The 24,465-nt window shown below is 41.6% G+C and overlaps 1 protein-coding gene across 5 annotated transcripts in view; it reads right to left on the bottom strand.

Moving 5' to 3' along the window:
- Positions 1-24,465, bottom strand: part of chd7 (chromodomain helicase DNA binding protein 7) — a 225,670-nt gene that overhangs the window by 44,112 nt on the left and 157,093 nt on the right. For all 5 annotated transcript variants that reach the window (XM_059981663.1, XM_059981655.1, XM_059981646.1 and 2 more), the window contains exons 13-22: positions 21,892-22,068; positions 21,475-21,618; positions 19,377-19,632; positions 9,108-9,318; positions 6,643-6,838; positions 6,368-6,535; positions 6,079-6,258; positions 5,827-5,937; positions 5,535-5,737; positions 1,145-1,344 (exon numbers count right to left, since the gene is read on the bottom strand). In XM_059981663.1, the coding sequence (XP_059837646.1) occupies positions 1,145-1,344; positions 5,535-5,737; positions 5,827-5,937; positions 6,079-6,258; positions 6,368-6,535; positions 6,643-6,838; positions 9,108-9,318; positions 19,377-19,632; positions 21,475-21,618; positions 21,892-22,068 (1,846 nt within the window). The remainder of the gene's footprint in view (positions 1-1,144; positions 1,345-5,534; positions 5,738-5,826; positions 5,938-6,078; positions 6,259-6,367; positions 6,536-6,642; positions 6,839-9,107; positions 9,319-19,376; positions 19,633-21,474; positions 21,619-21,891; positions 22,069-24,465) is intronic.

Raw genomic sequence — 24,465 nt, 5'->3', positions numbered from 1 at the left:
AGCAGAAGGATTGAATATCCATACACTTAGATCATTACATGTTCATTAAACACTGGTCTCTCTTATGAGAGTAAAAATTAAATGTTGAGCAAGTTTTGCTCATCTTGTCAGATGGTGCCTGGAGGACTGAATTCAGTTTCAGTTTCACTGAAGCACAAGAATTTATGAGAATGCTGTGATGACTTGACTGTCTGAGTTATGAAGATTGGGAAGGTCAGTACTTCTTGCCCTTCATGATTTTATACACCTTTATATGGTCGCCTCTCAGTCTCCTACGCTTCAAGGAATAAACAGGGTAAAAGCACACAGCCTTTCTCCAAGGGGAGCCAATCAAAAACTAGATGGCAGCTGTTCAAGGCAGGAGGGATAAGATTTATTTTACAAGGGACCTGAGGGGCAAATTTTCAAGCTGCTGGGGGAAGTAATCAAGGCAGGTACAATAACAACAGTGTACGAATAGGAAAGGTTTAGAGGGACATGACCAAATGCATGCAAATAGAATTAGCTTAAGACAGGCATCTTGCTTGACATGGACAAGTTAGGCCTGTGCAGTATTATGCTATGATTCATTTTTGGGCATCAAAGATATTGTATAGATTTATCATAATTGTGTCAGGACCTAAATGACTAAATTCTGAGGTCAAGGTGCAAAAGTTTGGTAGCATTCTCAAGTCAATAAAATTGATTGATCTTATCTGGATTTCAAATAGATAAATGGCTTTGATTTTTCTGGTGAGAATTCAGTACAGAGATCATAACCATAAAATTAATGTATGGTCATTAGCAGCTAAATAATTAAGCATTTTATTCTTCTGCACGGAACTTGTTGAAAACCTCACCGAAGCACTTCACCCAATTGATTGTGAAAGCCACATCAACAGAAATTTAAAATTAGAATCAACAGCTTTAAGAGTATCGAGGGGTGTAAATCAAAGGAGTAGAGATGTATCAGTAATTATTTAATTATCTGATTAATCAGCTCAAGGGGTAAATGTCACAGCCACTATACCTCTTTTTATTATTACAGCTGAAATTTATGAAACATTCTCTTCTGGTTCGTAACTAAAATTTACTTATTTAACTTCTTGGCATTCACAAATGTTCCCTGGAAGCTCAAGATCTGATCAAAGTAATTTAAAAATACCCGAGTGGTTTTGCAGCGCTCGAGTCTGTCCATCCTCAGTAGGAGTAATCAGATCCCATATAAATCCTTTGATCTTCTCATCTCCTCTGTAATGGTTTAAGCAGTACACAAGGATAGTGCGGCAGATGGTCTCCACATCATGTTCTGTCAACTGCCGTTTAAAACGACCATGTGATAGTATGTCACTCCATCGGCCCCAACTGTGGGGAAAAAATAATAATTACATTTAGTCATGTACACTTCATACAGTACAACTTTGATACGGTAGGTATCAAGGGGACCAGAGAAGAGGTGGACCAATTGAGAAGAAAAATGAAGGGTTTGGGAAAGTAGGAGCAGTGCAAGTGGGTAGACTATGCACCCAGATCAGTAAGTTTTGGTGACATGGGTAATGGTAGTGATTTTGAATGGGTACACCAGGGCATCCAGATCAGTAAGTTTTGGTGGCAGAGGTGATGGTAGTGATTTTGAGGAAAAAGGGAGCAAGAGGAAGCAGTGAATGAGAACACAGCTGGAGCAAAGGAAAGTGGGACAGGGATAGCAGCTACAGCAGAGAGTGGGCAAGGAAGTGGCAGTGAAAAAATTCAGGGCAAAAGAGAGCAAACAGAAAGCAAGTGAGGAAGATTTGAAACTAGGTGGACTGACCAAGCAAATGTAACAGCCAATTTATGCACAAGATCCCATAAATCCCAGCATACACAGATCAACTGCTGCCTTCAACTGCCATCTTGGAATCTTGTCTCCATTTACATCTTACTGAGTTTTGATTTAATAATTCATCAAAATCTCTCAGTGCAATGGTTTTTGCCTTTCAAAAAGACTACACCCTTGAAGCTACTTTGTTCAAGCTTTCCACTAACCAAAAAATTTGTTACTATGTTTATTTCTGTTCCTCCATGGTTGCAGTTCCTCCATGGTTGCACTCTCAAGCTTTTTTTAAAGCATGGAACAGTACAACACAGTACAGGGTTTTCAGCCTGTTACACTGACCTTCTATCCTATTCTAAGATCAATCTAACCGTTCCCTCCTAGACAGCCCTCCATTTTTTGATTATCCTTTGGCCTGTTTTAAATGCCTGTAATGTATCTGCCTCTACCAGCAACTGTAGTAGGTGTTCCATGCACTCACCTCTGTGTTAAAAAAATATTGCCTTTGACATTCCCACTACACATTCCTCCAATCAACTTAAAATTGTGCCCCTTTATTAGCCATGTTGCATTGGGGAGGGGGGAGAGAGGAGAATGTCTCAGCCCAACCACTTGATCTATGCCTCTTATTTTGAGCACCTCTATCAAGTCATCTCTCAACCTCCTTTATACCAAAGAGAAAAAAGTCTAGTTTGCTCAACATATCTTCATAAGACATGTTCTCTCACGCAGGAAACATCCTCTCTGAAGTGTCCACATCCTTCCTATAACATCACTACCAGAACTGAACACAATACTCCAAGCCATAAACACAAGAGAGAACGCTGACACTAGAAATTCAGAGCAACACACAAATTGCTGGAGGAACTCAGCAATTCAGGCAGGATCTATGGAAATTAATAAACATTAGACATTTTGGGCTAAGACACTACATTCAGCGCAATACTTCAAGTGTGGTCTAACCAGGGCTTTATAGAGCTGCATGGATATTGAACTCAATCCCCTGACCAACACACCATGCACCTTAACAACTCCATGAAATTGTGCAGCAACCCTGAGTACATTTCCAATTTATGCTCCCAAGTTCTTGCCTATTATATCTTTATTCATTCTCTCCCAAATAAATACTTTTCTATACCCATTTACCTATCCCTGTCAAAAGCTAAGAGACAGCACACCCTGATGCCTTCCAATCATGCAGAGACTTCAACCAGGACGACAAGCTTCTGACAAACTACCACCAACATGTCACATCAAGAACCAGAGAAGCCAACACATTTGATCACAGTTACGCCACCAAGAATGTTTACAGTGCCATCCCAAGCCCACATTTTGGCATATCTGATCACCTGGCTATGTTTTTACCGCCACCATATAGACAGAGACTGAGGACTGGAGCAGTATTGGTGAGAACTGTGAAGGTATGGTCAATGGAGACAAAGGAACATCTGAATCAGTGGACTGGACCGTATTCAGGGATTTATCTTTGCATCTTAATCTGCCACAGCTATCACCAACTTCGTCAAATGTAAGTGGGTGAGTGTGAGCCAGGTACTGAAAACCTGTGCCGACCGACTGTCTGGAGTGCCACCTTCAATCTCGCCCTGCTGTAATGGGAGGCTCCAGCCTGCTTCAAAAGGGCAGTAATCATACCGGTGCCCAAGAGTCTCAACTAATATTGACTAGTGACAATCAGATCTTTCATAATGAGTTCTGCTGAAACATTTACTGTACTCTTTTCCTTAGATGCTGCCTGGCCTGCTGAGTTCCTTCAGCATTTTGTGTGTGTTGCTTGGATTTCCAGCATCTGCAGATTTTCTCTTGTTTATCATAATGAATTCCTTCTTTGGTTGTAGTTGGAATTGACTCTTGCTTGATTATTGCTCAGTATTCAATACAATTAACCCCTTGATATTATTCGCCAAGCTTTTAAACCTTGAAATCTGAACCTCCTGCAAATGGATCCTCGACTTCCTCGATGAAGTCACGACTGGCATGGATCAGTGATAAGAACTCCTCCTCAGAGACACTCAACACAGGTGCACCTCAAGAATATATGCTTAGCCCATTGCTGTACTCTCTCTCATAATTGCAGTGCTAAGCACAGCTCAAGCACCATCTCTGCCCTATTGTGGAGTCATGGCCACTGATTCATAAAATAAGAATAAATCAATTTCTGTGTGGGATAGAGTATGTAAATGGTATGATTTTGCTGAATAACTGAGTGGCTTAAAGAGCTACTACTACTATATTTTATTTAGCTTCAAATCTAGCCAATTTTTCTTGATTTCTCTTTTCACAGATTAAATCTGATCCCTGAAATATATCTAGTAAATTCATCTTACACAAAATACAAGACCTATGAATTCTCTATGAAAATGTGTACTCCAAATAGTAATGATATTATATCCAATAAGGATTCCATTACCTTTGAAGTCCAATTCCTTTACAGTAAAGACCACCATATAATTTGCCTGCTTATCTGCTTGGTGTACTTGCATGTTCGTTACGCAAATAATTATAATGAACAATAAACCTGCATATTATGCATAAACCTCCCTCTGCATATTATTTACCTTTTCTTTCTTTGAGGGAGAAAAATACTCATGTTCATCTTACAATTAAGTTATGCCTGTAACTGCTAGAGTGTTTCCATATTAACAAATGCAAGGTCAGGAATTCCACAGGAAAGTGGAAGTTCTGAACTTTTGATTGGCTGACCTTTGACCCAGAGACAACGGCATTCTTCTGGTGGACTCCTCATGAAACCAAGGGAGGAAGTCTAAACTTTCAGAGATTTCCCAGCCTTACGCAAAAAAATCTTCCTGTACAATCTGTGCAAGTCCAGCAGGCCGATCATTTCAATTGGAAGGAATGTCAGTGCACAGTAGCTCAAATACAGGAAAATCCCATTTTTATTTAAACTGTCTTAAAAAGTGGTCTAGTATTTATCCATGTTGTACTTTGGGCTTTTGCAGTTAACGCTTCCCCTTGATCACAGGCTGAAGTAAAACTGGTACACTTCTCTATAAGTTAACCAAATTATGGCTTTCAGTAGATATGCAATCAAACAAAGACAGAAGGTTCAAACAAACTGCTGAGTGGAAGATCACAGTGAAAATTTTTTGGCACCTTTTAAAAGAGCATTTCTGGCTGCATTAGGCACAGAGCCATACTTGCTGAAACTGACTGCTGTACAAGTTGTCTTCTCTATAGTCCTGAAGTTAACAGTGATACTTCTCAGTTATTATTGTCCAATTCATGCAGATCAGCTCATTCTTTATGGCTAATGATTATAAGGTGTGAAAAATGGGAACATGATATTATGCTTGCAGAAGATAAAATAAAGACCTCAGCAATCAGTTTGTTTACTTCCTGGTAAATTGCTAAGGATCAGTATTCAAAACTGATTTATTTCACATTCCCTTCTTGGTGGTGCCATGTTCTTGGACTCTTACCACTACCTCTCCATTATTCTGTTATTGTCACTTTAGCATTTCTTTTTGCACTACTTCAATTACACTGCAATTTCTACACCCAATAAAAGCTTGTCATTGTATTTATTGGTGTATTGATTATTATAATATACACTGTTTACCCTGTGAACTTCCATGCAATCAAGGACTTTCATTGCATCCTGGTGTATATAAATATAAGCTGACAGCCCTCTAAGAAAACCATCCAGGGAGAGGACATAATTTATAAATTGGGAGTTCTCACTTCAATGCATTCTGTAACTCACCCATATACCAACAGGTTCTTCTCCACTCTAAAACACTCAGTCCTTGGATAACCATGGGACCTGTCCTGTGGTCTACGAGGCTTCCCAGTTTTTTCTTCAGACTCGCTTTCCAAATCAGAAAATTCCATTAGTTCATCTTCCTTGATAGCATTGTAGTGTCTTGTTTGCTTTCTTACTCTTGGCGTATCAATCACCAAATTGTTCTACAACAGGAAACAGCACACATGAGCCAAAATATATCAATCAGCTTTTTATTTTTAAAGTATGATACACAAGACTCAATGTTGCTTACCCTTCCATTTATTGCATCAATATCCAGTTCTGCTTTCTTTGCCCACTTTTGCCAAAAGTTAGGATCATCAAGGGAAATATCTGTTCTATTCCCTGAAGCCACAAAGCTAGCCTGAATAAAACAAAATCTTATTGTTATGAGGATTCTACGCAATTTATTTCACAGCAACTTTATTTAGTATCTTGATCTTTGTACGTTTTTTGATATGCTTCTAACACATCTCCAGATTTATTCTTGGTTAACTATATTTACCTTGGCAAAAGTAGACCCTTTTCCTTCAGACTCTATAGTAATTGTATGAGTACGTCTTAAAAGAATCTGGTCAATATCTTCCTCACAGAATTTTGACCCTTCATCTTCTTCATCCATCAGGGCACCATATGCTCCTTTCCTCAGAAGATCCTCAATTTCCTTTTTGGAGAGTTGCTGCATCTGCATATTTTAAATTTTAAATAGTGCTCTTAATATTCAAGCTACTTACAAATCCAATTGCTTGAGAAATTTAGTTTGAAACAGTGAAACATTATACAAAAATGCATACCCCATTAGCACTATTTTCTCGTCCACTCATTGATTGTAGAACAGCTTTGTCCAATCCAAGCTTAAGACTGGCTTTATCAAACATCTCTCTTTCATAAGAATTCCTTGTTATTAATCTATATACCTTCACTGCTTTACTTTGCCCAATTCTGTGACAGCGAGCTTGAGCCTGGTTGGAATGGAACATTTTTTAGTAGACAATGTCAATCTATCGTCAGGATATAGCATCTTGCTAAAACATCATCAGACAAATGGAAATCTGCAAACAATTCTCACCTGGAGATCATTTTGTGGGTTCCAGTCAGAATCAAAGATGATGCAGGTGTCAGCAGCAGTAAGGTTAATCCCTAAACCTCCAGCACGAGTGCAGAGCAGGAAAACAAAACGATCCGAGTCAGGTTTTGAGAAACGATCTATTGCTGCCTGTCGAAGATTCCCCCTCACACGACCATCAATGCGCTCATACAGGTGTCTGGAAAGTAATTTTTGGATTAAAAATTAACATTCAGCTAATATACTGTATCAAAGTTCAAAAGCTGCTACTTGCCAGATTTTGTTAATATTTATGGTGCACGTAGAAGCTCCCCCTCCCCCATCACCCTCTCCTAGCTTTGGCAATTTGGAATGGGCAAGGCAGGCTGTTCTTCCCAGGAATGAAAAAAAATTTTAAACTTTCCATAAAAGGAAGAATTTTAAATGCCCTGATCATTAGATTTTGAACACAACAATATCTTTGTATACTCAAATTCAACTACAACACATCATTGGTGTCGCCTTAATATAGTATTATAAACATTTAAGAAACTTCTCGATAGAGAACATCTTCAAATTTTACTTCTATTTTAACTGTCAACATTTTTTTTTAAAGAATAAGCACTTGATATGCATCACCAAGTTTGCCATTTATCTGTCTGAATTTGAGGGGAGTATTTCACCTGATTTACACATGAAAGATTTCCATAGTGGTGTGTAAGAATTGCCTGCATTATGAACCTTGAGTTATCAGAACTGTAAAGGACAGACTAAAAATGGACAAAGGTCTCCTCATATCCAACATTTTTATAGGGACATGGAGTGTAGAAATTGTCATAGTTTTACCATCTTTAATAATATATCAATTTAAGGCCAAAACAGTTAGCATTGTTGACGCCTACTACTTGAAAAGTCTTGATACATCTTGTTCTATTCAATAGGAGCTCCTGTTATACTTTTAATAGCAGCTTACATTAACTTCTACCAAAATATCATTTCCTAGTATGTCTTGAGTAAATGCAAAGCCACAGTGAGGATGATCAGTTAATTCTCTTGTCAATTAATGGAAAACAGAACTACAGATGCTGGAATTTGACGCAAAAACAAATAATGGAACAACTCAGCTGGTTGAGCAGCGCCTTTGGAAAGAGGGAGTTCTGAAGAGGGGTCATTATCACTAAACATTCACTGGTTTCTCTTTACACAGATGCAATTTACTGTTTTTTCCTGCATTTGTTTTTTTGTCCTTAAATATCAAGATTGACGAATGCAAGAAATTTGAAATAATTTTCCATTCTTTGCTTTCTTTTACAAAATGTAAACACATTTTTTGTTTCCTCGGGTTTTAAAAAGAGTATTTTGAGCAAACTTACCAAGGTTCTTGAGAAACTTTGGTCTGAGCTTTATCTGCACACAACTTTAACACTTTCTGGCTAAAATAAATTAGTCAATAAATACTTCCATTTAAAAAAAATGGGTACAGGGAAGTGCAAAATGCATTCCAGGGGCAATAACATATTTGAGTTTTTATTGTATTTTACACCTCATTTTGCAATCAACTATAAAATGTACATCCCCCTAAAGCAAAAAGTAAACATATTCCAAACTGGAAACAATGCTTGTACCAGCCTAAAGCAGACCTTCTCACCATGCAGTCCTTCAACACAGCAAAGACAAAACTGTAAAAATCACAAAGGAGCACAGCTGGTGCAACTTTATAATGTACCAATGTTGAAAATTAGTTTTGTGACTTTTTCACCTCTGCAGTCCTGCTAATTTGATTAAAAAAAACTACAAGTTTTTTTTTTGTCCTGGACCATCTTAACAGTTCATCATAGTCTTTTCCATATGCTTTTCATTATCGATAATCTTATATTAAACCTGTACTTTTATCTGAGAAACTACAAATACAAGTTGTTTTGCATACTTTAAGCATCCATCAGTTAATTTCATGCAATTCTTAGTGGTTTCCTGTTTTGCAACCAAGAAAAACTATTAATTTGCCCACAATATCATAAGGCAACTTTAAGAACATTGAAGTTTAAATTGGACACAATGAGAATTATTTTTGTTCCATTTGCCTTTTATGCTGCATGATAAAAGTTTAATGATGTATTTCAACAGCATACTGTACATTGTCAGATTTAAAGGAACTCAAATTATTACTGTGGATGTAGGGATTGGAAATTAAGCTAATGAATATCCAATCTCATAAGGGAAAAATAAATAACATTAAAGCTTCAAATCTATTCCCCAATTCAAATGCTGGACTTGTGCAGTTACAAAATTAGCAAGCAGTCATGAAAAGGCACCCTAACTTCTTAAAGTAGCACTGAAAGGTACTAAGTTTATTACTTGATATTTTTTACTTCAACAGCACAGATCTGATATTGTGCTTCTTTAAATAAACAACGTATTAAAATTTTAGTTTTTGGACCAACTCACAGGCATCAATTAATAATTTTCATTTAGAACACCACTAGTCTCACCTTCTCTGAATGAGGTAGTCCTCAAGAATATCCAAGCAGCGCACCATCTGGGAAAATATAAGCACCTTGTGGCCACCAGCCTTCAGTTTTGGCAGCAACTTGTCAATCAGCACTAGCTTACCAGCAGCTTGAATCATAGCTTGAAGCTGAAAATCTGGTGCATCAGGATTATGAGTTTCTTTAAATTCTTCCAAAATCTTCTCTTCAGCACCTATGTAAACCAAATATGAGAAAACAAAACCAGAATTATATTAGAACAAACAAGTTATCAGAAGCCAATATCTTGAGACAAATTTACAAAAGCAACAATCTATATAATTAGTTCCTGTAGTACATCCCCTCATTCATAATACATTCATTAGGAGGAATTAAGTGGAGTAAAAATTCAATATATATTTAATAACTTTTCACATATGGGGCAAAAATGATTGCCAGTGCTGTCAGCAAAGAAGAAATTGCCAAGCAAAAATCTGACTCGAAAGGCACTTAATGCAAGTCACCCATTTAATTCAACTCCAGCTATTAAACCAAAAAAGCCCAAGTCCAAGTTGTTCTAGTGCTATTGAATGATGTTGTAGCGGTGTGCTACAAACAGCGCTAAAATTACGACACGGAGTCGGTAACTGCAGTCGAAGGAAAAACTTTATTCGAAAACTTCAGCCTCACTTTTAAGCCTCTGTCAACCGGCCCCCCATGGCGAAGAGGCTCCAAAGCTCTGTGCTCGCAAACCCCCGTAGGCTATCTAATTGTGAGTCGGTTCGCATACGCTAGGAAATGAGCCGCCACATAACCCCCCCCCAGAACCGGCGATACACCCCCCAATGTCCACAGCCTGGGCCAGAACCTGCTTGGGAGGTCGGCCTCTGCGCCGAGGCGCCGGAAACTCGGCCGGTTGCGCCAGGTCCACATGGGCCGGCTTGAGGCGGTCCACCGTGAAAACCTCCTCCTTCCCCCCAACGTCCAGCACGAACGTGGACCCGTTGTTCCGGAGCACCGTAAACGGCCCCTCGTATGGCCGCTGCAGCGGTGGCCGATGCCCGCCCCTTCGTACAAACACAAACTTACAGTTCCGTAGGTCTTTGGGTACGCAGGTCGGGTGCCGCCCATGCTGTGAAGTGGGTATGGGGGCCAGGTTACCGAGCTTCTCGCGAAGTCTGCCCAGGACTGCAGCGGGTTCTTCCTCTTGCCCCCTCGGGGCTGGTAGGAACTCCCCGGGGACGGCCAGGGGCGCGCCGTATACCAACTCGGCCGACGAGGCGTGCAGGTCGTCCTTGGGCGCTGTGCGGATGCCGAGAAGGACCCAGGGAAGCTCGTCCGCCCAGTTGGCTCCTCGCAGGCGGGCCATGAGGGCCGACTTCAGGTGACGGTGGAAACGCTCCACTAGCCCGTTCGACTGTGGGTGGTAGGCAGTGGTGTGGTGCAGCTGAGTCCCCAAAAGGCTGGCCATAGCTGACCACAGGCTGGAGGTGAACTGGGCGCCTCTGTCGGAGGTAATGTGGGCTGGTACACCAAAGCGGGATATCCAGGTGGCGATCAGGGCTCGGGCGCAAGATTCGGAGGTGGTGTCGGTGAGCGGGACCGCCTCTGGCCATCTTGTGAACCGGTCCACGATAGTCAGGAGGTAACGCGCTCCGCGCGACACTGGCAGGGGGCCCACGATATCCACATGAATGTGGTCGAAACGCCGGTGGGTGGGATGGAACTGCTGCGGTGGGGCTTTGGTGTGCCGCTGAACCTTGGCCGTCTGGCAGTGCATGCACGTCCTGGCCCATTCACTGACCTGTTTGCGGAGTCCGTGCCAAACGAACCTGCTGGAAACCATCCGGACAGTTGTCCGGATGGAGGGATGCGCCAAGTTATGAATGGAGTCGAAAACCCGTCGCCGCCAGGCTGCGGGGACGACCGGACGGGGCTGGTTGGTGGCGACGTCACAGAGTAGGGTCCTCTCACCGGGGCCCACGGGGAAGTCCTGGAGCTGCAAACCAGAGACTGCAGTCCTGTAACTCGGAATCTCCTCATCTACCTGCTGTGCCTCTGCCAGTGCCTCAAAGTCTACCCCTTGGGAAAGGGCATGAACGGTAGGGCGAGAGAGCGCATCCGCCACGACATTGTCCTTACCCGAGACGTGCCGGACATCCGTTGTGTATTCAGAGATGTAGGACAGGTGGCGTTGCTGGCGGGATGACCAGGGGTCGGATGCTTTCGTAAACGCAAAGGTAAGCGGTTTGTGGTCCGTGAACGCGGTGAAGGGCCGACCTTCTAGGAAGTACCTGAAATGCCGGATTGCCAGGTAGAGCGCCAACAGTTCCCGGTCAAAAGCACTGTACTTGAGCTCGGGTGGCCGCAGGTGTTTGCTGAAAAACGCCAGGGGTTGCCAGCGACCTGCGATGAGCTGCTCCAGCACCCCACCGACTGCCGTGTTTGATGCGTCCACTGTGAGGGCGGTAGGAGTGTCCATTCTGGGATGTACTAGCATTGCGGCGTCAGCCAAAGCTTCCTTCGTTTGAACGAAAGCGGCGGCGGACTCCTCGTCCCAGGTAATGTCCTTGCTCGGACCCGACATCAGGGCGAACAGGGGGCGCATGATCCGGGCAGCTGAAGGGAGGAAGCGGCGGTAGAAATTGACCATACCTACGAATTCCTGAAGGCCTTTGACCGTGGTGGGTCGGGGGAAGTGGCGGACCGCATCTACCTTAGCGGGCAGAGGGGTTGCCCCGTCTTTAGTAATCCTGTGGCCCAGGAAGTCAATGGTATCAAGTCCGAACTGGCATTTGGCAGGGTTAATTGTAAGACCGTACTCACTCAGTCGGGCGCAGAGTTGACGGAGGTGGGACAGATGCTCCTGACGACTGCCGCTGGCTATGAGGATGTCATCCAAATAGATGAACGCGAAGTCCAGGTCCCGTCCCACCGCGTCCATTAACCGCTGGAACGTCTGTGCGGCATTCTTCAGGCCGAACGGCATGCGGAGGAACTCGAAGAGGCCAAACGGGGTGATGAGAGCCGTCTTGGGGACGTCGTCAGGATGCATCGGGATTTGATGGTACCCTCGGACAAGGTCGACCTTGGAGAAGATCCGGGCGCCGTGCAGGTTTGCCGCAAAGTCCTGAATGTGCGGCACAGGGTAGCGGTCCGGTGTGGTAGCCTCGTTCAGCCTGCGGTAGTCGCCGCACGGTCTCCAGCCCCCCGTCGCTTTGGGCACCATGTGCAGGGGGGAAGCCCAGGGGCTGTCGGACCGCCGGATGATCCCCAATTCCTCCATTCTCTGGAACTCCTCCTTCGCCAGTCGGAGCTTGTCCGGGGGAAGCCGCCGAGCACGGGCATGGAGGGGTGGTCCCTGTGTCGGGATGTGGTGCTGTACGCCATGCCTGGGCATGGCTGCTGTGAACTGCGGTGCCAGAACCGATGGGAACTCCGCCAGGACCCTGGTGAAGTCGTTGTCGGACAGCGTGATGGAGCCGAGGTGAGGGGCTGGCAACTGGGCCGCGCCCAGGGAGAACGTCTGAAAGGTCTCGGCGTGTACCAGTCTCTTCCTGGGCAGGTCAACCAGCAGGCTGTGAGCTCGCAAAAAATCCGCACCCAGAAGCGGTTGGGCTACGGCGGCCAGTGTGAAGTCCCACGTGAACTGGCTGGGGCCGAACTGTAGCTGCACCTGACGGGTGCCATAGGTCCTTACTGTGCTGCCATTCACGGCCCTCAGGGGGGGACCCGGTGCCCTGCTGCGAGTGTCGTAACTTGTCGGAGGTAAAACGCTGACCTCAGCCCCAGTATCGACTAAAAAGCGGCGTCCCGACCTGCTATCCCACACATACAGGAGGCTATCCCGATGGCCAGCCGCCGTAGCCATCAGCGGCGGCTGGCCCTGGCGTTTCCCGGGAACTTGCAGGGCGGGCGGCAACGGCGGGCTTCTGCGCCCCACCGCTGGTGGTAGAAGCACCAGTGGTCATTGGGCCGGGGGTTAGTGGGCTCTGCGGCCGGGCCTGGACTGGTTTGCTGCCGGGAGCGTGGCTGGGAGATCTGTGCGATGGACGCCCCGCTCACCTTTTTGGCGTTCCACAGCAAGTCCGCCCGGGCTGCCACCTTCCGGGGGTCACTGAAATCCGCGTCGGACAGCAGCAGGCGGATGTCCTCGGGCAGCTGCTCCAGGAATGCCTGCTCAAACATGAGGCCTGTGTGTCCCTCGGCCAGAGACAACATCTCGTTCATTAAAGCCGATGGAGGTCTGTCGCCCAAGCCATCCAGGTGCAGTAAACGGGCAGCCCGCTCGCGCCGTGAGAGTCCGAAAATCCTGAGGAGCAGAGCTTTGAATTCCGTGTACTTGCCGTCTGTCGGGGGCGACTGTACGAACTCCGCGACCTGGGCAGCTGTGTCCTGGTCGAGGGAGCCCACCACGTAGTAGTAGCGGGTGTCTTCTGAGGTGATCCGGCGAACGTGGAATTGGGCTTCGGCTTGCTGGAACCATAGGTTCGGTCGCTGTGTCCAGAAACCCGGCAGTTTCAACGAAACCGCATGAACAGAGGCGGCGTCGGTCATTTCTGGTCCAAAAATCGTTTGGACCGTCGGGGTCACCAATTGTAGCGGTGTGCTACAAACAGCGCTAAAATTACGACACGGAGTCGGTAACTGCAGTCGAAGGAAAAACTTTATTCGAAAACTTCAGCCTCACTTTTAAGCCTCTGTCAACCGGCCCCCCATGGCGAAGAGGCTCCAAAGCTCTGTGCTCGCAAACCCCCGTAGGCTATCTAATTGTGAGTCGGTTCGCATACGCTAGGAAATGAGCCGCCACAATGTAACGATTTTATATGCTACTTACAGGCTCCTACACTTTTGCTAAATCAAGTCAATTAAGATCACTCAGCAGAAAAAGATACTTAATTATTAGTAGACAATAAAATAATTTAAATAGAATGCTGGTCAATAAGCAGTAAACCACAAAATCACTATAAGTTGGCAGAACATCTAAACTTTACAAAACTGACTTCTTTACTAAACCAATTGAAACCCACTTTTCATTTATTGGGTAAACCTACTGAAAATTTCTGGAGTATATAAGTGAGCTCTTTAAGCACAGCTTTTGCTCTGAAGAAACTAAATCTAAAATTTCATGCTACTTACACCAATTTTTCCTGGTGGTTTATTTGACTTCACTGTCAATTTCATACAACATAAATCAATATTGCTAATTCAAAATAGTAAAATTTCAAATGGCAAATTGTTATTCTTGAGTTCTTTTGACAGTTTTATGGGACCACTGAAGGCTTTGTCGAAAAGATGAGGTTCAAGAAGGATTTAGAGTGGAAATGAAGCGAAATTCAAGAGGTTAGAAGGGTTCTTTCAACAGTGAAATAGCATTGACATTAAAGGCAATTCAAAATATCAACTTGAAGCTTTCAAGAACATCTGTAACTTTTAAAAGCTATTGTGCTCATTTTAACCGCTGCTGGGACCTGCTGCCACAAAACGGCTTGCCACGGCTTTTGGCACTCTGCCTTACAGACGATATGGTTGGTCTCAAATAAAATTACAATGGAACTATTTTGTTGTGGTTTAATCTCAACCTATTTCTAGCAGTGACTCTGTTTTCACTCTTATTCCCCTTTTTCAAATTAAAAAATGGCTAGGAGGGAGGAAGTACTAAAGGCATCAGTGCTCAAATTCCCTCATGAATACATTTAACCACAATTAGCAAAGCCTAACCCTAAAATGCAGGCCTGTCACAATATTGTCATTCAGTACAGAAACTAGCCCTTCAGCTCAACTTGTCCACGCTGATCAAGATGCCCATCTCAGATAGTCCCATTTACCAGCAATTGATATGTATCCTCTAATCTTTTCAGTCCATGTAATTGTGCAAATGCCTTTTAAAAGCTGTTATTGTACTTACCATAACCACATCTCTGGCAGCTCACTGCATATGTACATCACTCTCTGTGTGAAAGTGTTGCCATCCAGGTTCCTATTATTTTTTTCTGCTCTCACCTTGAACTAATGTTCTCTAGTTCTTGATTCCCCAATCCTGGGAAAAAACTCTGGATTTTGTGTTCCTGATGATTTTACGTACCTCTAAGAATACTTCACAGTCTCCTATGCTTCATGAAATAAATTCCCAGCCTGCCCTTGAGTTCAGGGAACATCCTCAAATATTTTATTTACTCTTTTCAGCTTTATAGCATCTTTCCTATAACATTGTGACCAAAACTAAGAACAATGAACAATACTCCGGGTGTGGAGTATTACCAATATCTTGTACAGCTGCAAAATAACATCTCACTTTTGATACTCAATACCCTGACCAATAAAGGCCAGCATGCCAAAAGCCCTTTTCATCATTATACGTTACTTTATCTGTCTTGAAAAATTGCAAAGAACACCAAAACAACTACAATATTCAGGGAATGAGGCATTGCATAATGCACAAACTTCACCACCCACTGGCCCCAATTACCAACCCAGTTTAATAAAACTAATAAGATCTGATGACACCTATTTACTAAAGGAAAGTAAATACTCTTGCATCAACATCCCCAAAAAAAATCCAATCATTCTGAGTATATGCAAATTCTCTGCCACCATCACCCCCTTAATAATGGACCCTCAAAGCAGCCTGTAGGATTTCAAAATCAATTTGTTGTGAAGTCCTTTAAACAGAAGTTTCAAATTTAATTTCTTTCCATCTTAAAATTCAGCAGAGAAAGAATACATATAAAAGTATGCATGTTCAAAGTAGATTTATTATCAAGTACATACATGTCACCATATACAACCCAGAGACTTATTCTCTTGTGAGCATACTCATAAATCTAACGACCATAATAGAATCAATGAAAGACCACAGCCAACTAATGTGGAAAAGACATGAAACTGTGCAAATACAAAAGAGAAAACAAATAAGCAATAAATAGAGAATACAAGATGACGAGTTCTTGAAAGCAAGTCGATAGGTTATGGGACAGTTCAGTGATGAGCAAGTGAAGTTTAATGAAGCTATGTCCACTGGTTCAAAAGCCTGATGGTTGAGGGGTACCATTTCCAAAAACTTTAGATTTTGGTTTTCTGTGAATACAATTTTCCTCTCCACATATATTAACACTACAAAAGTACGCTGGTCCAGCTTATAAATTAAAACATGAGTTTAGCTTACTTACAGGTGGAATATACATTGTAACCTTTAGAAATAGTGAAAACCATCCTTTGAATTTAGTTCTTTTCAGAGCTACAGGTGGCCCCCATTTTTCGAACGTTCACTTTATGACATCTTGCTGTATGGAAGACCTACATTAGTTACCCATTTTCACTAACAGAAGGTGTAATCACTATTATGATAAAAGGCAGCGCATGCCCTGAGCAGCCAAGCTCCTCCCCCGGAACTGCATTCAAGCCGCCAATGCTTAAACACGTGCCTGTGAGCATCTGTGCTTTATGTCCATTTATTTTGTGCATCCATTAGCAAGGTGAGTTCTCAGGTATCGGAAAAGCCTAGAAGAGCTCGTAAGGGTGTTACACTTAGCGTAAAACTTGACAGAATTAAGCGTTTCGATCGTGGTGAACGAAGTAAGGACATAATGAGTTTGGTTTGTGGAAGTTGATGAAGATGATGTTGAAGAGGGTTTGGCACCCCATGACCAAGAACTGATAGATGAAGAGCTGATGCAATTGCAAGAGGAAAGGGTAACAATCGAAACCAAATGCAGTAGTGAATGGCCCGAAAGTGAAGTCATCCAGGAACTGAACGTGAAGCAATTGCGTGAGATTTTTGCTGCGATTGACAACGCTGCAATGATTGCAGAAAAGTATGACTTTAATTTTGAAAGGATATGTAGGTTTAGAGCATATTTGCAGGATGGTTTGAGTGCTTACAAAGAACTGTATGATAGAAAAATGCACGATGCCTTCCACATCAGCCACAGCAGATGATGAACTTCGACCTTCAACATTGAGGCAGGCAGACATAGAAGGTGACCTGCCTGCCCTGATGGAAACACATGACGATGAGATGACACCCCAGTCTCCTCTACCTCTCACCACCCCAGCCTCCAACGACTCAGCCTAACACACCAACATCAGTTTGCTCACTGTCTTCCCGATTCTGGTAAGTGTAACTACACTGTACATACATTATTTCTCTTTTATATAGGCTGTGTATTTTTGTGTTATTTGGTATGATTTGGCAGCTTCATTGCTTAAAGGTTATTGGAGAGAGTGCTTCTGTTGAGAGTGCGTGTGTGAGATTTTCGCTACGCTAGACAGCGCTGCAATTATTGCAGAAAAGTATTTCTACTTTGTATAGGCTGTGTATTTATCATATCATTCCTGCTTTTACTATATGTTACTGTTATTTTAGGTTTTATATGTTATTTGGCATGATTTGGTAGGTTATTTTTTGGGCCTGCGAACACTTACAAATTTTTCCCATATAAATAAATGGCAATTGTTTCTTCACTTTATGACATTCTGGCTTATGAACCATTTCATAGGAATGCTCTACCTTTCGATAGTGGGGGAAACCTGTATATTAATATACAGTATACCCATATGTAAAAATATTAAAAAATTTCTACCCATCAAAGGCTTCAAATAGCAGAATATGTTTTAATCCAGCACGGATGCTTGGATGCAGCGGACTTGACGCACTCTTGCTTTTCCGAGCTGGAAAATCTAATGTGCACCATTGAGTGCATCTACATGGAGCACTTCTGCAGAAAAGCAGCATCAATCATCAGTGACCCCTATTATCCAGGCCATGCTCTCTTCTTGCTTCTGCCATCCAGAAGGTACAGAAGCCTCAAGATCCACATCTCCAGGTTCAGAAAAAGTTAATACCCCTTAACCATCAAGCTCTTAAACTAGAAGAGATAACTTCACTCGCTCCATCACTGAACTGTTTCCACAACCTTTGGACTCTTCATCTCATGTTCCAGATATTTATTGCTTACTTTTTATTATTACTTTTTTTCTTTGGATTTGCGGTTTGTTATCTTTTGCACATTGGTCACTTGACCACCTTGTTAGGTACAGTCTTTCACTGGTCATTGATTCTATTGTGTTTCTTGTATTTAATGTGAATGCCTGCAAGAAAATGAATCTCAGGGTCGTATATGGTGACATATGCACTTTGATAATAAATTTACTTTGAACTTGATGCAGTAAAATTTCCCAGTAATCAGGGATCCTTAGACATTTGACAGTGTCAAACTAGACTTTCCAATCCACTGGATGCTATTCTTATTAATACCCAAACACTTGCAGATCACTTTTTTAAAACCTGTTACAGAATAGTATATAAAAAATTCCACTGAACCCAGTGAGTTCAAAAGGTGTAGGAAACATTCAGCACCTCTATTTCCTCAGAAGACTAAGGAAATGACCCTATGACCCTCACCAATTTTGTACTGATGCACCACTGAAAACATCCTGTCTGGATGCATTATAATTTGGTATCACAACTGCTCTGCCCAAGATTGTTGTGAATGAATCTCAGTCCTTCATGAAAATCAGCCTTCCTTCCATTGATTACATCTACACTTCCAGCTGGCTCAACACATCAGTCAACATATTATACAAGGACCCCTCTCACCAGGATCATCATCTCCTTTCCCCTTCCCATCGGGCAAAAGATACAAACGCTTGAGAACACATTGCACCAGGCTCAACGACTGCTTCGATACTGCTGTTTTAAAACTCTTGAGTAGGGTTTTCTCCAGGTGCTCCAGTTTCCTCCCACATTCCAAAGACTTAACAGTTAGTAGATTAATAGGTCAATCTTAATTGTCCCATGAATAGGCTTAGGTTAAATTGGGGTTTGCTGGGCTATGCAGCTCGAGGGGCTGGTAAGGACCAATTCCTGCTATAACTCAATAAATAACGATGAACTTTCCATGTCTGGCCACTCCGTCATGGCCTTTACACTTTGTCTACCTGCACTGCACTTTCCCTGTAACTGTTAGAATATATTTTGCATTCTTTTCTTCTCTCTTTTGTAATGTAAATGAACAATCTGCCTGGATGGTACACACACAGAAGCTTTTTCTGTATTTCAGTATATGTGACAATAACTATAAGCTTGATTTTTTGGCTGTAGCCATACATCTCACTTGCATTCTGCATCCCCGGATCTAGACTGACGAGAAAGACAGGTACTGAACAGCTGGGATTTCCAAATAATCAGACGCCACATCACTGGAATTTTACTGTATGTTTAGTGTCATTTAAAGAGCTGATGTACCAGAGGTATAAAATTGCTCATAGAATGGTCAGTAAAAAGGAGCTTACCATTAATTAGGTATGGATGATTACAACATTTTCTCAATTCCATCATGGTATTCAGAAGGTTCGGCACATTAGTTTGACCAGCTCCTTTAGAGAGAAAAGCGAAGTTTCTCTCCAAAATAGCTCGGTAATATTTCTTTTGAATGTTGGTCAATTCTACTTCAATTATGGTTTCTTCTTTTGGAGCCAAATTTTTCTCCACATCTTCCTTCAAGCGTCTTAACATCATAGGTTTCAGAATAGCTTGGAGTTTTTGCACCTGTAATAATTATTCAAAAAAAAAGCAGAATACCACTTAACAACATCGGAGGGAAATACACGAAGACAAATTACAGAATGCTGGAAGAACTAGGCAAATAAACCAGCACTTCAGGAAGCAAAAGGAGCAAATCAGCTTTCTGTTTCGAGACCCTGCACCAGGACTTGCAGTTATTATGTAAGCATTTCAAAGTTGATTTCTGGAGACCAAAACCTTTTGCCCCTATAGATACTGCTTAGTTCTTACAGCATCATTTATTGCTCTGGAAAAAAACAAAATAAACATACTTGAAGATAACAAAATGCTCTGATCTGACTTTATTGCTTGAGTAGTAAAGGAAATTTGAAAAGTTTGGATAGACAAGAACCGACAATGGGTTATAGATCACATTTCTTCAATTTATCCCACACCTCATTTCTAAAATGCCATACACCATAGATATTACTAAATAAATGCTCCAAATACCATGTTGTTTGTAGAAATACTGTATTGTGATGATCTTATAATAATTTAGTGACTATTGCAGATACTTCTATATGAAATATTAAGTCATATACTCCAGCATTTAGCATTGTCCTGAAGGAATTAAAACTTATAGGTAGAACCTTCACATAGATTTAAAACTATCTTGGGGCTCATTTTCTGTTACCATTAAATCACTACTTGTTTGCATCCACTGGACAACACCACCTGCAAAACTAGCCCTGCCCCCCAATATGGCAGAGTGCAGTAGGGAGGCTTTTTCAAAGAATACAATACAGTATTGACAATAGTTGAAGGCTCATAACTGCAAAAGGTCCCCCTCATTGCTGAGTGCCTAAGAACCTCTGACTTTCAAAAATACAGAATCACTAAAATGTCATGCTCAATGGCTAAGCGATGTTACGTCATGCTTAAATTTAGAGAAGATTCATTGTTCAATTTCTGAATCAAGACTAGACTTTCTAACATTGTGGGTACCTTTTTTGAATTATTTTCAAAATCTCTGATTTGTTATCGTGCAGATGTTGGCTAATAATATGTTTTACTATATAATAAGGATTTTTTTTTTTCCTTTTTTCTTTCTTTACCAAACAGCTTTTCTTGGTAGTGGGTTTAGATTTTTTTTGAATAATAAAATTATTACTTTTGAATAGTACGATTTAATTTATATGAATATAGGGTAATGAGACTATAAGTTTGATTCACATATATTGTAATTGATATGTGATATATATCCTCCTGTATTCTTTTTTGTATCAATAAAAATATTGAAAAAGAAAAAAACAATTATTATTTTATTTAAAATGAACTAGACATTATATTTAAATGATTTGAACTAAGTCAAAAGCTCCACTTAGTTTCTCTCACCCTCAGCAGCTTTTCTCCCACTCATTAAGTGGGATTACTGGATTTGCACAAAGTCTTTCTCTGATTCACTGAGATCTCTCAACCTGCGACATGGGAAAGCCTGCAATTGTTCTTGCAGCACAAATTCACTGGGTGGGAAATACTGTTGCTGAAATGAACACATATCATTGGACATTTAGTTACAGAGCTTTTGTAGAGGAAGTGAGGATAGGAAAAGTTAAGGTGAATATGGACCAAATTTGGGAAAATGGAACTAACTTAGATGGGAACCATGATCAGCAGAAACTAAATGGGCATAGGGACTTGTTTCTGTACAAATGTCTTTGAGTCCCAGCATTAGTGTGATCCACCCTATTATAATGGAAATAGACTTGAGATATGATCAGATGCTCACTGGTTGCTCCATTTTATTCCATGAATTGCAAAAGACTTTGCCATAGTGAATATACTATAATAACATCCTCAGAAATAAATTTAAGATTCATTGAATACCTGTTCTTCAGTTTTCAAATCACCAAACTCTTGCAAGAAGTTAGTCTCCGAGGGGAATCTCGAGGGTTCCAAGAAATTCAGCAAACTGAAAAGTTCTTCGACAGTGTTTTGTAATGGTGTCCCTGTCAGCAGTACCTTGTGCTCCTGCAGCAGCAAAAATGTCATTACATTCATACCTGTTAAATAACTGAACCTGAATAACATAATTAAAAATGCTGTCCATGTTCAACAAAATTACAAGCTAGATATTATTTGTCAATAATATACAATTCATTTATCACATGCACAAGGAAACATAGAGTGAAATGCACCATTTCCATTAACAACCAACACAACCTGAGGATGTGCTGGGGGCAGCACATTCTGGCACCAACATAGCATTCCCACAATGGTCATTATTACAGAAAACATACTAACCAGATCCATTAGCTTTAGTCCTTCCAAAAGCTTGCAGTTTCTGTTCTTCAGTCTGTGGGCTTCATCAATTATCACACAGCGCCATGCAATATTGCGAAGTTCTGGGCAATCAGTTAAAATCATTTCAAATGTTGTGATGATGGCATGGAACTTGTATGCTCCCTGAATTATACGACCCTTAAGACAGGAAATGTTGAATTAATTTATTTTCTGAATTCAGAACTTTGATTAAAAAGCTGCTGAAAATAATTAATTTACTATATGTATATTAAGCAAGAGACCACATGACCGGGTCACCATTTATCTATTAAAGACGTTGGACAAGAAAAGTTACTTATCAGGTGTCTCATCCCTTATTGCTGCATGTACAATGACCTACTTAATGTTCTATGGCCAGATATAATTAGTTTACAATTGTACAGAAATAAGATTTTCTGGTGATGTAAGAAATGAAACAGCATCTCAACAACTTTTCAAATGCTCTTAACACATTTGTAAGATATTAAAAAAACACTATTTTAATCCACTTATCAGGCATTACCATTCCAATATACAGTATATTATTCCCCATTACGAATCCTTAAGTCAACTTTGAAAGTCATAGAGCTAGAGCAGCTGCATACAAAATAGGCTAAGGGAGTGAAAGCAAGGAGTCATACTGAAATCAATTCTCTTCTTTCAAGTTGGAGAGAAAATAGAGATTCCATCATGGGTCACCATTAAGACATCTTCAGGGATTAAAGTTTTCTGATTAGATAGGGAAAGTGAAAGCAACAAATTTCAGCAAGTTATGGGTGAGGCAAGGTAAGGCAAAACAGATGGAACTTAATACTTGTAAGAGTTAAGAAATTCATTTTTATAGGGAGAAGAAATAGAGAAACATAAAATAAATAAATCATTAAATAGATGAAGGAATAAAGACACCTGGGCATGTACAGAACTCTGAGTGAACCTGGACAAAGCCACAAAGTAAGCATTAGGGAAAAATCAGAAAATTTTCAACACTACAATCATGACAATATCTCAAAAATGTTTAACTGGCTGCAGGTGCATTGAGACATCCCAATGTAGCTGTGAAGTTGATAAATTCAAGTCTGCTTCAATATTAATGGAGAAAATTTTGCTACTGGCAGTAAGCTTAGCAACCAAAGTAGATGGGGACAAAAACAGAAAAAGCAGCATGACAACATTTACTGCATACCAGGCAGTACGATTTGCAATACACTGAATGAAGAGGAACTAGATTGAATAGCACCTTCCAAAAACAGACTGTACATACATTTGGAGGAAAAGAAAGTGGGACTAGTTGTATAGCTCTTTTAAAGACAAATGAGCATCCTTCTAAACTACATCATTCTATCAACACTTGAATGCTGCAGGTGACACAAAGCTGGGTGGCAGTGTGAAATATGAGCAGGATGTTAGGAGAATGCAGGGTGACTTGGACAGGTTGGGTGAGTGGGCAGATGCATGGCAGCTGCAGTTTAATGAGGATAAATGTGAGCTTATTCACTTTGGTGCCAAGAACAGGAAGGCAGATGACTATCTGAATGGTGTCAAGTTAGGAAAAGGGGAAGTACGATGAGATCTAGGTGTCCTTGTTCATCAGTCACTGAAAGTACGCATGCAGGTACAGCAGGCAGTGAAGAAAGCTAATGGCATGCTGGCCTTCATAACAAGGGGAGTTGAGTATAGGAGCAAAGAGGTCCTTCTGCAGTAGTACAGAGACCACACCTGGAGTATTGTGTTCAGTTTTGGTCTCCAAATTTGAGGGGGGACATTCTTGCTATTGAGGGAGTGCAGTGTAGGTTCATGAGGTTGATTCCTGGGATGGTGAGACTGTCATATGTTGAAAGATTGGAGTGTCTAGGCTTGTATACACTGGAATTTAGAAGGATGAGAGGGGATCTGATTGAAACACACGAGATTATTAAGGGATTGGACACGCTAGATGCAGGAAACATATTCCCGATGTCGGGGGAGTCCTGAACCAGAGGCCACAGTTTAAGAATATGGGGTAAGCCATTTAGAACAGAGTTGAGGAAAAACTTTTTCACCCAGAGAGTTGTGGGTCTATGGAATGCTCTGCCTCAGAAGGCAGTGGAGGCCAATTCTCTGGATGCTTTCAAGAAAGTGTTATGGAGCTCTTAAAGATAGCGGAGTCAAGGGAAATGGGGAGAACGCAGGGACGGGTTACTGATGATCAGCCATGATCACATTGAATGGCGGTGCTAGCTCGAAGGGCCAATTGGCCTACTCCTGCACCTAATCTCTATTGAAAGGGCAACTTTCCACAGAGTTTTCATTTTAAAAAAAATTTCAGCTCCCCAGTTATACATTATAGACTTCCAACTGCACATTAAGACTCCAATAAAGCCTGCACTACAGGAAGATACTGATAGCATTACTTTATCTACTCCATAGCTCAGGAAGTATGTATGAAACGAGAAACAGTTAAAATTTGTAGCACAGTTGGAACTGAGTTCATGTAATAGAATTCAAGGTTGATGCTCCTACTAATTCAATAACCCTGACCTGGGAATACTTCAGTACCAGATAAAGACGTACAAAGAA

Source organism: Hypanus sabinus, chromosome 1 (assembly GCF_030144855.1).
Source record: "Hypanus sabinus isolate sHypSab1 chromosome 1, sHypSab1.hap1, whole genome shotgun sequence".
Taxonomy (NCBI): Eukaryota; Metazoa; Chordata; class Chondrichthyes; order Myliobatiformes; family Dasyatidae; genus Hypanus; species Hypanus sabinus.
The sequence above is the reverse complement of the archived record's forward strand: the minus strand, read 5'-3'. Positions and strand labels throughout refer to the sequence as shown.